Source organism: Cajanus cajan, chromosome 7 (assembly GCF_000230855.2).
Source record: "Cajanus cajan strain Asha chromosome 7, NIPB_CcT2T_4, whole genome shotgun sequence".
NCBI classification, from domain to species: domain Eukaryota; kingdom Viridiplantae; phylum Streptophyta; class Magnoliopsida; order Fabales; family Fabaceae; genus Cajanus; species Cajanus cajan.
The window spans coordinates 48,657,806-48,673,682 of record NC_138523.1 but is presented as its reverse complement, the minus strand read 5'-3'; the positions used below and the strand labels follow the sequence as shown (position 1 = coordinate 48,673,682).

The window sequence follows — 15,877 nt, the reverse complement described above, 5'->3', positions numbered from 1 at the left end:
AAAGATCATCTCCGGTATCATCAAGACCTCCTCAGTTTGCTCCAAGGATCAACTTGCAGATATCTTTACTAAATCTTTACGAGGCCTTAGGATAACATATATATGTAACAAGCTAGATGCATATGATATATATGCTCCAGCTTGAGGGGGAGTGTTAAGATAATTCTATAAGATATAGTTTAGATATACTAGTTTATCCTCTCCTAATTTCTAGTTTAGTTTCCTTAGTTAGTTTTATCTAAATCTCTAAACTTTAGGGATTGATTATGTTTTATGTCTATTTATTTTATTGTATCCATCAATTCAATAACATGAAAATTATTCAGATTCAAGTGTAACCAAGTTCTTAACATAAAAATATGCTGCTTTAATGTGCACATCATCTAAGTGCTGCTAAGATCAAATTGAAGCTATTTATAATAACTCCTAAGTTAAGAAATGTGAACACAAGAGCTTTAATTAAGCATCAAATATAAAATAAAATGAAAATTCATGACAATGTCTCAACAAGGCAAGATAAACTCTAAAAGGTACATATGTATCATATTGAAGCAAGGAAAATATTGTTATTTGAAAGAAAATACATGATCGCCACAATGCTCTGTTCAAGGATTCCAACACTGAAATTGTTTGAAGGCTAGAGTGAATCATTGTGCAGACAAGGTGTAGCCAATGTACATCTGAGTCCTAGACTTCATGAAAAATCACCTAAGATTATATGATCACTTAGACTTCTTTCCCTGTTTTTTCTTGATAACTTCATCAACATACATTATGCCCTTGCCTTTGTAAACTTCAGGTGGCTTACAAGTCCGTACAGTAGCAGCAAATTGGTGCACCCTTTGTTTGTCTATTCCAGTACAGCAAATTACATTGTTTTTGAAGCAGAAAACACGGACAGCAGGAGGGACAGCAAGTTCCACCTCATGACTGTACCCCAATTTGAGATATAACAGACGCCCCGCAGCTTCAGCTCTGGCTTTGTATCCAACACCCACAATCTTGAGAAAGCGAAAAAACTTGGCCTCCATCAAATTCCAAAGCAAATAAAACGCCTAAAATTGCCACAGAATGAAAATTATGGTTGTACATTTGTTTCAAGGAATAATATTACTCCTACATTCCCAGGAATAAGAAACCTGGGAAAGATATTTCTGAAAACATATATGTCCATGTTTGGTACTTTATGTCATTTAAAAGTTATTTCTAGGAATATGTAATTATAAGACCATAACATCCCTAAAAAAATTGTTTTCTCTTTTTCTCCCACTACTCACTATAACCTTTTAACCACTCACTACCCATTCTTGCAAGACTTCAATCATTCCCTCCCCTGGGAATAAATTATACTTATACCCACCTCTATGGGAATGAATTGGTGGGAATAATGCTAAAAAGGCAAAACATGTCTGAGAATCATTGAGATACAAATCTTAAACAATCATAGGAATGTTGCTATATACCCATCTCAACATTCACAGGAATAACAAGCAGCCCCTATAGATTATAGAAAAGCAAAAATTTTGATAGATGAATCAAAACAGAGGGAAGAAAATACAAAAGAGTGAAAAGTGGAAGGGGCTGCATCCTATCTGGTATAATATAATATACTCAATGTCACAGCCATTATAACATAGAAAATTATAGATTAAGATATTTGAATTCGAGTAAGGCACTGTAGAGAAGAGATCAGGCACAAATAACAATGAACGAAATCATAGCATGCATTCTATAAGATTGTGGTAAACTAAATGAAGTTAAGCAAATGTATAACTGAACATTGAGACATGCATTTGTAAAATTGAACAGAAATCGGAAAACTTGGAAGAGCGCTAGAAAGAGGTGAAAAAGGGAAGTTACCTCTGATTATTGAGAGAGCCACCGCCGGACACAACGCCGCACGCATGCTGGAGCTGCACACACATAAACTAATTGGGCTGGGCCGCTTCTTTCACTCCCACTTCCACAATTGGGCTTCAAATCTCGCTAACGCGGCTCTGTAAGCACTCGGTATCTTGCTTTTATTTTTAAACATTTTTTGTTGACAAAAACTACTTAGAAAGTTCGTGAAAATAGAAAGCTACATGAATTTATTTTAATCCTTTAAAATACTATTATATTTAAATATTGAAGTTGCCTTAAATATTCAAATAATGATATGAGAAGTTTATTCTGTTCTAATCCATTTATTTCATTTTTTCCTCTTATTATAAATTATCTAAGATAAATTATATTTTTTTTCATTATTTTTTATATATTTTTAATTTTGATTCTTCAATTTTAAAATAGGGACATTTATCTCTCTAATTTTAAAATATAATTTTTTTGTATTTTCATCATATTAACATTTATTTATCATTAAGTTTTAATGTTTATTAGTACTTAAGTGATATAACATTTAACAACATAATACTTAAAGATAAAAATTATTTAAATAAGATTTACTAATAAAATAAATATTTATTGTCATAAAAAATATCAAGCACTCGTTAAAATAAGAATAAAGAAGATCTTTTGTATATTATTTTTAAAAATTTTATTGTTACATGTCATATAAAAAATTTAACTATAAATGTAAGACTAAAATTTTATATTTTTAAAAATAGAGAAACTAAATATCTTTATTTAGAAAAAAAAAAAACAAAAAATTATAGAATGACAAAAATAAAGAACACATTGAGAAATTCACATTTACATTTATATCTACAAATTTACATTTGATAAAATTCAAATTCCAAATCTATAAGAGAAATGCTAAGAACACAATATCTTTAACACGAGTTATAAGACTTGGGTTATATTTTCAAAATTACCGATCTGGCTACTAAAACGCTGCAAGTATTCGGAGACCAATTCAGCAATATAATGTTTTCTCCATGAACACTAAGCGAATAATTCGGCTGGTGATGAAAATTCCAATGATGAAAATTTCTAATTATTAAGAATCAATTTTCAAATAAATCGCACGAAACCTGTATTTTTCATCAAATCTCATTTTATATATTTTAATCAATACTTAAAAAAAAAAAAAAAAAACTGTCATCCTTCGGCGTTACCTTGTGCTATTCTTGTGTCACAGAACAACACCACTACACAAATCAAGAACATAAAGTTATGATGGAGAAGTAAAGGTAGTTTGAATAAAATAATACTAAAGGTGGTATGAAGATCCTGTTATTGCGAATGAACGTTTCCTCTTAGAGTGTTATAGCATGTTATCCATTATCAAAGAGAAGATATATCATTGGTTTTTACTTTTTATTAAATCAGAACTTGTTTCTTATACATACCTGGTTCTTACTTTACCAGATAGTTTGTATTTTTATGTTGAAGTTCTATATTGGAGCAGTTTTGAGATCATAGGTTGTTTGAATTTGGCTCTTAAATCAGCCGACAAGTAGATGGACATTGCTAGTGACACTCTTTCAAGAACAATATTTTTCGGAGAATTTGCTCTTTTGTATAATACTGATCAGATTAACCTTTCAACAACAGAAATAAACGAGGTCAATGAGTGAAGTTCACAAAAAGAAACCATTCTGATGCAGCAAAACTAGCATCATCCCAAGGCAATTTTTACATTCTTGATTTGAATCAAGTATCAACAGATGATTGAAGCAGTGACTCACTTTTTCCTTGGCTCAACAAACACCGCTGTTGTCCTTCGAGGCACAACAAAACAGCCAGAAGATGCCTGGTATGTTGAGCTCTTAACCAGGTCATCGGATGATGATACCTACAACACAGTAAGAAAAGGGAAAATCATATTAAGAGTTAAAATAGATTATGAACCAAAAGAAAGGTCTCTTGAAACTTCTACCAAAACTGCAAGTTTATGCAATAATTTTTCATTATTCAAATTTCCAAAACATATTATGGAAATATTCCAATTTCCATCATTCAAATTCTTATGTTTTATTCGTACCTGTATGGGATGCAACTGGAGACTTCTCGATTGCAAGGAAGGGCTTACAAATGATACTTCTTTTGGACTCGCATTGACAACAACCACAATGAATGAATATCTGCAAACACCATTTGTCAACAAAATTAAAGGATGTTCAAATCTTCAAACTAAAAATTGCTATATTCTTTAACATACACAGGATCCAGCTGAGACAACCCAGGAAAGCCATCGTGACCATCTTCAATGCTCATCACTATGACTCCACAAACCCATGATGGTCCAGTATTGTGAAAGCATACTCGTTGCTGCAGATATGACAAAAATATAGGATTATTGAAATTTGATGTCAACATGAATTATTAAATGGAATAAGTGGATCCCTCCAATTCAAAAAGGGATTTCCAATTCAATCTATCCACACTCCACTTCTCTGAGCAAGAAGGAGCTGGCAAAAGACAGTTTTGACAACTCAAGATGGAAACTGAATTAAGGTAAACCAACTTGAAACTATAAAACTTGTCTCAACTATACGTTCAAACAAAATTCTATATTAACTAGCTCAGAATACATTATAAATCTGAAATAAAATGAATCAGAAACAAAATCAAAATACTTATGTCTTAGCTGTATGAGAATATAATAACAATAATTAGTCACTGATAAAGAATATTCATTCTGTTGATTAAGCACCACAGTATCCAGACACTACTAGATGAAATAATTATATATGATGATGAAATTTAAAATGTCTCACCTGGATAGCATTAGCTGTCTTCAACCGGAAAAGTGGTGAAGAGTACCTTATACGCAGCAGATTCAAGAAATTGTCCACAGTGGCAAGGATGTCAATCTTCTGAGGCCTGAAGGATGGGTTTGCCAGTCTTGGTTTGATTCTGAAAAGTTGAAGGAGGATGCAACACAAGCTGTAAACTAACAATAGGATTGCTGTACATCACAATTTCAAAAAATCCAAAGCTCATAATTATATCATATAGTGCTGGTCCTGCTGGATAAGTTGTTGGTTCAGTGTGGCATGTTTTATAAATGGCGCTAATAAAATATTCAGACACTTACAGTGGCCAGTTCTTTTCATTTTTCTCCTGTGGAGGAAGTCCAACACCCCAATTATTACTATTGTATGTAAAGTCAAGTCTGAAATTGAGAGAGTTCAGAAGGAAACACATTCTTAGTTTCATTAAATCCATGGAAAATAACCAAATTGCTCAAATGAGTATAACTATTAGATTTAGAACATTAAAATGAAGTAGATCATATACTAATTTTGGCAAAGTCAAAAAAGTAACAATGATTATTATATATATAGCATAAGTTGAGTGTGCAGATATTACCTGTTGAACCAATCACCAGAATTATATGAGTCTCGATCCAGAGATTTTGACCGGAGTATCTCATCTCCAGAGTGAAAGAATGGAATACCCTAAGAACAGAAATTCTTCAGCACCAGAATAGTATCACTAGAAGAAACTATCTGTTATAATCTAAGCAATCAGTTTGGTTAATAATATATAAGAAACTGCTAGGATCCAAATTATCAAAACTCAATGCTCTAAAATCTGGTTTGATGGTGAATAAAACCAAACAGTACAGATTGCTACATGTAAGAAAACACTGAAGCTGACATTTCTGAAAATGATTATGCACACACACTATGCAAAAGATATCAGATGATTTACAAACCTACTTCTGAGGGGATTAAATTTCAGTTTCAGTTACAGAAGCCAAAGGTCTTCAAATAATTGTGTCCTTGCAAGTCAAGCGACTTGTCCACAAAAAGAGTTAAAATTTCCATGACATCACAGAGGCACTTGTAACTAAGATAACATGCACTTGTCAGGGGAAAAGGAATGAAGTAGCTAATTTGTGTTACCTCCTCTGCTTCTCATAAAAAGTTAGCACACCAAGGAAGGTTAGATATTTTCCAGAACAACTAAAAAACAGGGTAATAATAAAAAAAGAGCCAAAGAATAAAATAAATATAATAGCACATTGTAATCTCTCTGCACATGAATATTTAAAACAATGAGTATAACATCAGAGAGTGTTTATGAGAAACATTCCACTAATCATATGACTCCACCACCACTTCCTTAGGTTTAAATTAAGGAACATAGGCATTTTTGGCAGAGTAAATATTTCTTCATATTATCAGCTGCTCATATCTGTGCTAGTCTATTCTATCCTATTTGCCGCACTAAATGAAGCTTCGAAGATAAGAATAGAAACACATCAACAAAAATAATAGAGATAAAAAAATCTCAAGATTTTATTAGCGAATAAAATCATTTAACTTTAACCTGTGATAATGCTATAATACTGGTTGCCAAATGGTTTATCCTGCATCTCTCAGATACAGTGAGATCCATTGGAGTCTGAAAGTAAGGAACAGATTTGTGTCGGAGACCATGAAAAAAAATTGCATGAACAAAACAGAGTTTTGAGAATATTTATCATACCTTTAAGCTTACAATGTCAAATAGGGTTTCATTGTCATGAGCAGAAACATAATTAATCTGCAAAACAACTAAAGATGCCAATTAGACTATTACAAATATATATATACACACACACACACACACATATGCATATATCCTCTGTCCCCTTCATATTGTTAAAATTTAAAAAAAAAAAATGATGTTCAACACTGATAATTTAAAATATTGATGTTTCTAAAAATATAGAGCATGTTTAGACTTAAGAGGGGTATATAGTGAATAAGCTTACAGTCTCAATGGGGCATGAGGCATATGCAACAGGTGTGCCATCATATGTTAATATCTCTGACCCTTTTACCTGACACCATAACACTGAAGTTATTAGACAAGATTTCTCGTACAAAGAATTATATTCTGATAACAGGTAAACATCTTTCATGAAAGCATGCTTAGCATGCAGTGGAGAAAAGACACCTCCATTTTCTTTATTGCCCATATTACAGAGCACAATTGCTTTCACATGAATGCAGAATACAAAACCAGTCAGAGTTAGAAGAAGCTATCTGCATGTTATTCACAAAAACATTACTCTTAATCTCCATAACTGTATTGATCGGATTATTACAATAACACCACCAGCATTGGAACCAACACTGTCCCAGAATTGGAATTGGACCATTGAATTCCAAATGTCAACACTGGTACGTCTTTTAGAATTAGAATTCTAATTTCTAATGACAAATCCAGGGAATTGAAACATTGAACAATCCATTTGTATATATAATAAAACAGAGTTCTCACTATTGATATGTCTCCTACAATACCATTTTCTCCTCAAGACATGTTTCATCACACTCTTTTTTATAATTTTTAAAAATTCACAAACTATGAATTACTTATAAATTTCATTTTACGCTAAATTTCTTTTTTCCCTCTAATGTCAGTTTTTTTTTTCAAAATAATTACTTTTGAAATTCTCTTTTTAGGTTAAAATTTCCATTTTCATCTCAAATACAAGCTAAATTATACTCTTTACATTTAAAAAAATTGTTTTTTTCCTACTAAATTTGAGCTAATTAAATAAAGCCAAGGATATTTGCTCAAACAGTATGCAGAAAGTACAATTGTAACTTCAGTAGACAAAGAAAATTGACCAAATTTAAATACCTCTTCCCCTTCAGAATTGGTTAGCACAAAATCCTGCAAGTTTGCAGCCATTCCAATCTAGAAAACATAAAAAGAACATCAATAACTTACTATATAAAAAAGTTTCAGAATGATATTCATTTGATTTCAATGCGACAACAGAATAGAATAGAACAATATCACTCTAACAAACAATGTTGCATGTATCTGGGTGTCTATTTCCATATTTCATTGATAAAGAAGAATAAGAGAAAGCAAGTAAATTGTTAATGACGTAAATATATTTTGTTTCAAATTTAGGATAAATTGTTTTTGGTCCTTCACATTTAAAACTATTATTTTTAGTTCCTATAATTTTTAAAATTTGTATTTTAGTCTCTTAAGACTCCAATAATATATTAGAAAGTGACAGATTGAGACAGTTATACAATATCAATTGGATTTAATATGATGTTTTCATTAACCAGGACACTAATAGGTAAATTTTATGTTACAGTATTTGACAGACTTTTTAACAAAATTTGAGTATAAGAACTAAAACAAGTTTTTTGAAATTATAGAAACTAAAAAGACCAATTTTAAATTTGATGGACTAAAAACATATTTAAACCATTGTTAATTATATATGTTCAAGAACACCTATCAAAAGAAGCAAAACCCAAAGTTTGTGGCTGATCAAGTTACCAAGAAACCATCTTTCAGTTGAATTTAAGTGAAAGTAAAATAATAGTGTAAGTTCTAAGCACTTCCTAACCAACTCTCCTCTTCATAATGCCAACACTATTGACTTAAAATGACAATCATTCAAAAGCTGAAAGGATGCTTATCAAACTTAAAATGCCAAAATTTACATCAAGTGCAACCACATAACCCCTATTAAATTTGTCAGCAGGCACCATAATAATATAAAATTGATGCATCATGTTCCAATATTTTTAAGTTTTAACTAAATAAGACATATTCTTAAATACAAGTCGTCTATAAAGCCATTGATGCAGACCTGGATGTGATCCATTGATGCCGCAAGCATGGATTTTGCATTAGCTTCAGTTCCATGGTCATGGCCATTAGGCTGAATATAGAGGATATATTCCAACACTCAGAAAAAGTAATAAAGGAAGAAAGATATTATTACCAAACAAGATCCTAGGGTTGAAGGTCAAAGGTAATGCCTATAAAGTTGAAAATATGTTATCAACAGAAAGAAAGAAAGAAAGAAAGAAAATACCTGCATGAGTAGCCCAGTCACAAAACCCTGTTGAAGAGGGTGGCCAAATGGAGATCCACCAAGTATGGCATCTCGAATTCGATCATTAAAGCTGAATATTACAATTCCAACATGCCTAGTCAACTAAAAATATTTTATGCAATGATGACAAATTCTAATATTTAACATGAGAGACCGTATCAAGTAAATTTACATGAATAGTTGTATGTTTGGATTAACTTGTTTTGCACCAAAAGAAAAAATCCAGTTTAGAAGTTCTACCTTAAGCATTTTCAAAAAAGAAAAAATTGAAAGATTACTTACTAAGCAACACTAACAAACACATAATGAAAATCGACAAGCCCTACCTCCCAATTTGTGTTCTTGGGAGATTGAACTGAGAAGCATTTATCCCACGTCCATTTTTGGCAACTTCACCAAAGTCCCATCCTTCACCATATCTATTTTCAATTAAAATGAATAGAAAGATAAATAAAGAATATGAAGCTAAAATGCAACATGCAAATGAGTGAAAAGAAGATGAATGAAGATAACAAAGAAATTCACCAAAGAATGTAATTCATAAAAACAACATTGAGGAACAAGTACATGTAGATGCTTGAACCATCAACCCCATCCTTTTCTTTTGTTAAAAAATTGAGAGCAGTTTTTGCTTTCACCTGTATCCACATCATGAAGTCAATCCTTCAACAGTGTATTTGCAGTGTATGATGTCAGGTTCATTTTTTATTAGCTTTTTACTTGGATACACATAATTCAAAATCATGATAGATAGACATTATTTAGACATTTTGTTTGCCATCCCAATAATTTAGCATTCAATTCTTATTGCAGCATATGCTCTGAAATTATATCTAAATTACAAGCCACATTTACCAAGGAATTTTATGAGTTTCAATAATCAACATAGTGAAGCAACAATAAAAAAAAAAATCCATTAGTTCATTTATTGTCTATCCATTCATATCTTGCACTCGTTTGATAACATGTTTTCATATTTTCATATTAAGTCACATCTTAAGATGCCAAAGTTACAATACATACCATTGTGCTCTTCATTATATGGCCCATAAGATCAAATCTGAACCCATCAATCTGAAAAAGAAAAGGCCTCTCAGGGTCTTAGATAACCAATTTACCGAACATTAAACATTTTTTCCTCTTGATTGAAAAAGTACAATTGAAGGGGGGGATAATAAATCCTTTAAAACAGGATAACTTATAAAACGAGGAACAATAAAACTACAAATGCTGCAAGCTGCTTAATCTCTCAGAAAATCAGATCTACAAACTCCCTTAAAAGAAGTCATGAGCAGAAAATTTTATCTTTCTGAAAACTAGTAGATTCTACATAAAATCAATAATTCACATGTCACAACAGTGAAGTACCATCTGTAATTGAAAGGGTGCATCCAATAAACATAAAAAGTTTCTAAAACATACAAATATAAGTGGTAATAAGCAAACACCAGTGAAGGATATAAACAATCACCTTGTAATTGACTGCCCAGTGTACAAGATCATCAATGATCAAACGTTCAACCATAAAGTGTTCACTAGCAGTATTATTAATACAAGTACTGTGCTCAATGAAGCCATCAGTATTCCTTCTTAAATAGTAACCTGGAACAATCTATAAGATACATTGTGTCACACCACGGAAGCAGATTCACTTTACAAAATAGTGAACAAATCCTCAACAGGACAGCTATGCATATGTATATCTCAACAATTACAGGTCCAACAAAGAATACATCATGATAATTCGTGACCTTATCAAGGACAGAATGTTCGTCGAAAGGTCCACTTCCTTGCAAATGATTGTAGACAACATCCAACACAACACGAAGGCCAATATGGTTAAGAGCCTGCAATGTATACAAATTCCAAGAGACAGAACAATAAAAAATAGATTTAATTGATTGTATACAATAGTATTACTGATCTACATTACAAAATTAAATAGAAAATTGGATTTATGGATCTAACTTCTCTGGCTAGAAAGTAATAAATTCAGACCTTAACCATCTCACGGAACTCAATTGTACGGTATGGACCATTTGGATTACTTGCATAACTGCCTTTAGGAACGCCCCAAAGAACAGGGTTGTACCTTTTTGAGACAAAAAATATAAAGGCAAACTTAACATAAAAAAATGGTTTGAATTGTCAATCAATGTGGTGTTTAGGATCTTACCCCCAATTGTATCCATCAAAGTTTTGGATGGCCGTGATGAGAGCTTGTTGCTGATCTGAATCAGGTGGCAAACTTTCCAGTATTGTGGTATCTATCAGAGTCAGATACCAAACAAAAGATAAATCAAAAGAATATAATCATGAGCTTATATTTTACCACATATCTTAGTTACAAGCTTCAAACCAAATGGATAAGAGGTGTGAGTCAATCTATAGGAAAATGTAAAAGAAGACAAATGACTTGCATTTCACACACATACACAAAGATATGAGTATCATTAGCAAAAATGGACAAAAAAATAGCATAAGGGTATGTTATGAATGCATTGATGACTGTATATATTAAATATATATAACGAAACAACAGATGACTATCTGCATCATATCCTTATATAGACTATAAATTGTGTGAAGAGACAGGGTATTAATTTAAAGATCAAGTAGCACTGATGAAGGAATCCTAGAGGGTGGGAAACATAGCTTAATCTCTGACACTAGATATTATGTGAGATTTCTTTCAAGAAGTAAAGTTTCCATGAAGTATGCAGAGAAGGGAGGAGGTTTAAATGTAAAACAAGAGTTTATTCAGAGGATAATCTGTCATAAATTTTACCTACAAATCTCCAGTTCTCCTTTTGATCATCAACCCCAGCAAAATGAAATGTTGGCAGTAGATGGATATGGGTGATACCCGCACTTGATAATCTCTTCAGATGATGTACACCTGCAGAATCCTTCAAACATATTGCAACAGCTATTTCAAATTCCATCATAGCAGTTATTTATGCACCTATTATTTCAGTCACATATCAATCTTGTTTTCAGTATGTCATAATTGTCATTCAGTTTTAGAATAATTTCTTCAATTGGATATTTGGATTCTTTAGTTTATTAGTTACATCGGCTACATTGAACAACCATCATTTTGTGAATGGTATTTACATGGAATTTGAGAAAGTATTGGAGAATTAAAGATAATAGAATTACCAGCAACGTAAAGGCCAGATAACCACCACGAAATTCAGGTTGAACAGAGAGGTCACTGGCACTGTGGCAGCAAACAAAAGATAACTAGAATTCATAATGAGAAAGAAAATGTCACATAAAAACTCAAAGCAAGCAGCACTTCCAAGTGATACATCTAAAACTAAGCGCAATATATAATTAACTTCTTCAAAGATTATGGAAATAGACTAATATGTTGTGTTGTGACAACTAGCAACAGACTAGGGAATACATGTCTAAAGCCATCTATCTGGAGAAACCAAGTGAACTGAAAATCAATGAAACTCAGAGAAACAACAGAAGTTAAGATAATTTTGAAAATAGAGCATATGAAACCTGAACTATTTATTTAGTTAAAAAATTCTATGTGTGGGTCAGGTAATTGCATGGAGCAGAGCTTGTCTCTTTGTTCTTTCTACCTCTCTATCCTCTAATTATTTTCTCTTTCTACGAAACCAAACATCAAAATCGCGAGTATTCATTTCAGTATTCAGGTGTATTCTAGAATAATTTTTTGGGCATTTGTGCTCAAAAGCAGAATTATAAGTTTCAAAGAGATTATTGAATCACATAAGGAGAGGAGAGGACACTGAAAAATCTATTTTTCACATACAAGAATGTATAAAACATTTTTAAAATTTTAATTTGAAGGCTCAAGGTATACCCGTAAAATTTTTCAAATCTCACCTAGATCATCTGAATTTCTGGATTCTGAAAAACATCCATTATTATAAACTTTAAAAATAAAAAACAAAAGTGATCCTTGAATAAAATTAAAGACATCATTAAACAGTTACCTGAAATCCCTTATATGCATTTCATATATGCTTATATCAGAGAAAGAATGTATAACAGGTTTCTCATTAGCCAGATTATTCCATCCACCAGGTTTTAAGTCATCAGTGTCAAGATTAAGCAGGAAAGTCCGCTTTCCATCTGATGAAAGTCTGCTTAAATACAGAAGAAAAGAGGGGTTAAAATACACAAATCATTTGGGAAATTAGCTTTTATATCTAACCATTTAAAACATGTATTACTAAATGTTAATCATGAATGCTAGAATCAAGAGTACAGAAATAATTTGCCAAAGATAATTGATGGTAAATTGACATGAATAGAGCATACCCTCTAGCATATGGATCATTTGCATAGCATTTTTCAACCCGCAAAGTGCTAGGGTGGTAAACACATACTTCATAAACATAGTAACAGCGTTCCCAACTTTTTGGTCCTTTAGTTCTCCAAACACCATTTTCCTCCTCAAGGCAAACAATTTCTGTGGGATCATCTCCTGACGGGTTCTTATAGATATAAGCATGCACTGCCTGTTCTTACCAAAAAGAATATATGCAAGTAATATGTATATGAGGTTGAAGAGCACATCAAAATCAAGACCTTTTCAATAAAAGATAAAATACTTGAGCAGTAGGCGCCCACAGGTAAAGTGACACAGCTTCCTCTGAGAAAAGTGCACCAAGGGGACCACTATATGAGAAAAGCTCATCTAAAACACCGGGTAACTGCAAACCAGAACAATTCCTGCATTTCTCATCAGCTGTGTAAAATGAAGAAAGGAAATACTATTAGTAGGCACTTGTGACAACAATGAAACTTTTCCTTCCATAACATGAATATACTGCAAAGCATGTGCTGCAAAAAGCTTTTCTACTTTACAATCGAATGCAGGATAGATCCTAAATCAACTATGCTATGCTAAAATGCTAATAAAGAAGCTGAGCATAAGCATGTGCTACTCTATAAATCGAATGTATAGTTCTAGTTCATGTGATATTGCAAAAGAAGAGGACTTACAATCATAAATAACAACCGCTAACTGGGATTTAAGAAGAGGTTTAACATCCAAAGCAGGTGGCAGTTTGAAAGCTTTGTAACCTCGAATATGTGGAAATTTCTCCACCACCTAACAAAGCAAAGCTTGCAGTCATTAGTGATTCTTATTCCACTGTAAATGTTTGTCAAAAACAGTGGAAGCATAAAGCAAACAGCCCTATTTATTGTTTAGCATTTAGAAAAATACTAAACATTTAAGAGATTAAAAGGGTGGATTACATTTGCAGGAAGGCCAGCCGTATCCTCCTGAAGCTTAATTTTCAAATCCTCACCTGTTAATTAGCACTTTCCAATTCAATGAGCCAATTGTAAATAAGAAAAGATGGCATTTTTTCTTTTCCACTTGTTTGAACAAGTACAAGGAATTGTTGTCAGAAACCCAAACCTTGAATTTGGCAATTTGCAATGGTCAAAGAAGCATTTTTGCTAGCAAGCAGGTAGCAAGAAAGCTCATTTCCAACATCAACGTTCCAAGCAATGAGAGAGTCGGTGACCCAATAAGCTCTGGAGTACAAGAAGCTATGCTGCATCTGGGTCTTCATCAAGTTGAAAAATTAAAAACAACAGTCAGCAAATCCAATAAAAGGGTTGCAGCAATGAACTGAGAATACACGAATTTAAGACCTGAGAAAATGAAGTAGATTGCTCCAGGGAAGAAGAAAGGGAGCAAAAAGCGGGTGGTGGGGTATGGAGGCGAAGTGGGGTTGTTTGGGAAGGAAATTGAAGATGGAGTGAAGAACGAGGGAAGGAAGAAGGAAGAGGAGGATGAAGATGAAGGTGGGAAAGTGAAGGGAGAGAAAGAGAAGAGGATGATGCTAACAGAAGCATTCTTCTTCCTCAGATGATGCTACTGTGTTGTGTAGAACATACATGCACCGATGCACGTGTCCAGTCTAATGTAAATATCACAAAAAGTTAACACCCTTTTCACTTTCCTTCTATATCATGAATCATGAATCATGAATCATGAATCGTGAATGGAAGATCCTAAAAAGTATGTCTTATTCTCATATTCACTCCTTAATTACTTCTAAGTTTATTAAATTTTTAGTTTTTAAAACCCAATAAATTTGATCTTTTATTTTTTTTATCTAAAATTCTTATATTCTTTTTTTTTTTAATATTTCACAAAGTTAATGAATAATTTTTTCAAAAATTTCTTTTATTCAAGACTTGCCCTGATTTCACAAAATCTTTCAAAATTTTACTAAATTTTTTTAGTTCAAATTATTTCATATTTTAAATGGGTCATAATATGTTAATATCGCGTGTAAGTTCACTAAATTTTACTTTTAATCTTTTTTTATATAATATAAATTTGATTGATTCATCTATTAAATTATATGATATTCATGATTATATATATTAAATTTTATATAATTTAATTTTTTAAATACATGATTTATATTTAAATATATTTATTTTAAATGTCCTATTATATGTTAAAATAAATTTTAGAATTTAAAATTTAATAATGTAATGACCTATTAAATAATTTTTAAATTATATGAAATTTAATACATATAATTTCAATATAATTTTATATAACTTAATAGATTGATTCAATTTGTATTATTAAAGTTATTAAAAATATAAAATTTAGATAAGTTTTTATAACCCACACTTTAAATATATGATAAATCTTGCATATTTTGATAAGAACAAGAATTTTAAAATTTAAAAAATAAGAAATCAATCGAATAATTAAATTTATTTAATTTTGAAAGAAAAAGTTAGAATAGTTTTAAAATTTCAAAAGACTAAAATTGTCCAAGTTGATATTAAGAAATATATATATATATATATATATATATATATATATGAAGATAAAATTAAAGTTAAAACAAGTTAATGTTTTAGCTAATAAAATTTCAAAATTATACTTTTAATTATTTTATTATAATTGTAGATAGATTAATATTTTTCAATAAAACTATATTATTTGTTTATCTCTAAAACTCAGTTTAAAATGCTTTTTGTTAACATTACATTAGTTAAGTAGAACTACATTAAAAATTCTCAAGAAAAAATTTAAAGTTTGAGTCATGAATGAAAAAAATATAATTAAAAGTGTAAAACGTAATGAATGTA

The 15,877-nt window shown here is 31.4% G+C and overlaps 2 protein-coding genes across 2 annotated transcripts; both read right to left on the bottom strand.

The window, feature by feature from the left end:
- Positions 1–441: 441 nt before the first annotated feature.
- Positions 442–2,071, bottom strand: LOC145949585 (large ribosomal subunit protein uL6m). The gene is made up of 2 exons (XM_083059934.1): positions 1,861–2,071; positions 442–1,055 (listed from the first exon to the last, which is right to left on the bottom strand). Exon 2 carries the CDS (start codon positions 1,029–1,031, stop codon positions 723–725), a length of 309 nt encoding a protein of 102 aa, XP_082916060.1. The 5' UTR covers positions 1,032–1,055; positions 1,861–2,071; the 3' UTR covers positions 442–722.
- A 1,293-nt stretch (positions 2,072–3,364) lies between these two features.
- On the bottom strand, positions 3,365–14,706 carry LDA (limit dextrinase). The gene is made up of 29 exons (XM_020366731.3): positions 14,411–14,706; positions 14,172–14,322; positions 14,006–14,058; positions 13,748–13,856; positions 13,354–13,490; positions 13,061–13,260; positions 12,733–12,882; positions 11,918–11,978; positions 11,544–11,664; positions 10,932–11,022; positions 10,754–10,847; positions 10,507–10,602; positions 10,227–10,367; positions 9,779–9,829; positions 9,323–9,393; positions 9,082–9,174; positions 8,735–8,825; positions 8,507–8,578; positions 7,528–7,584; positions 6,650–6,718; positions 6,382–6,438; positions 6,223–6,297; positions 5,257–5,345; positions 4,982–5,059; positions 4,662–4,800; positions 4,103–4,212; positions 3,926–4,025; positions 3,630–3,736; positions 3,365–3,482 (listed from the first exon to the last, which is right to left on the bottom strand). Exons 1-29 carry the CDS (start codon positions 14,612–14,614, stop codon positions 3,473–3,475), a joined length of 2,877 nt encoding a protein of 958 aa, XP_020222320.1. The 5' UTR covers positions 14,615–14,706; the 3' UTR covers positions 3,365–3,472.
- Between the last annotated feature and the right edge of the window lie 1,171 nt (positions 14,707–15,877).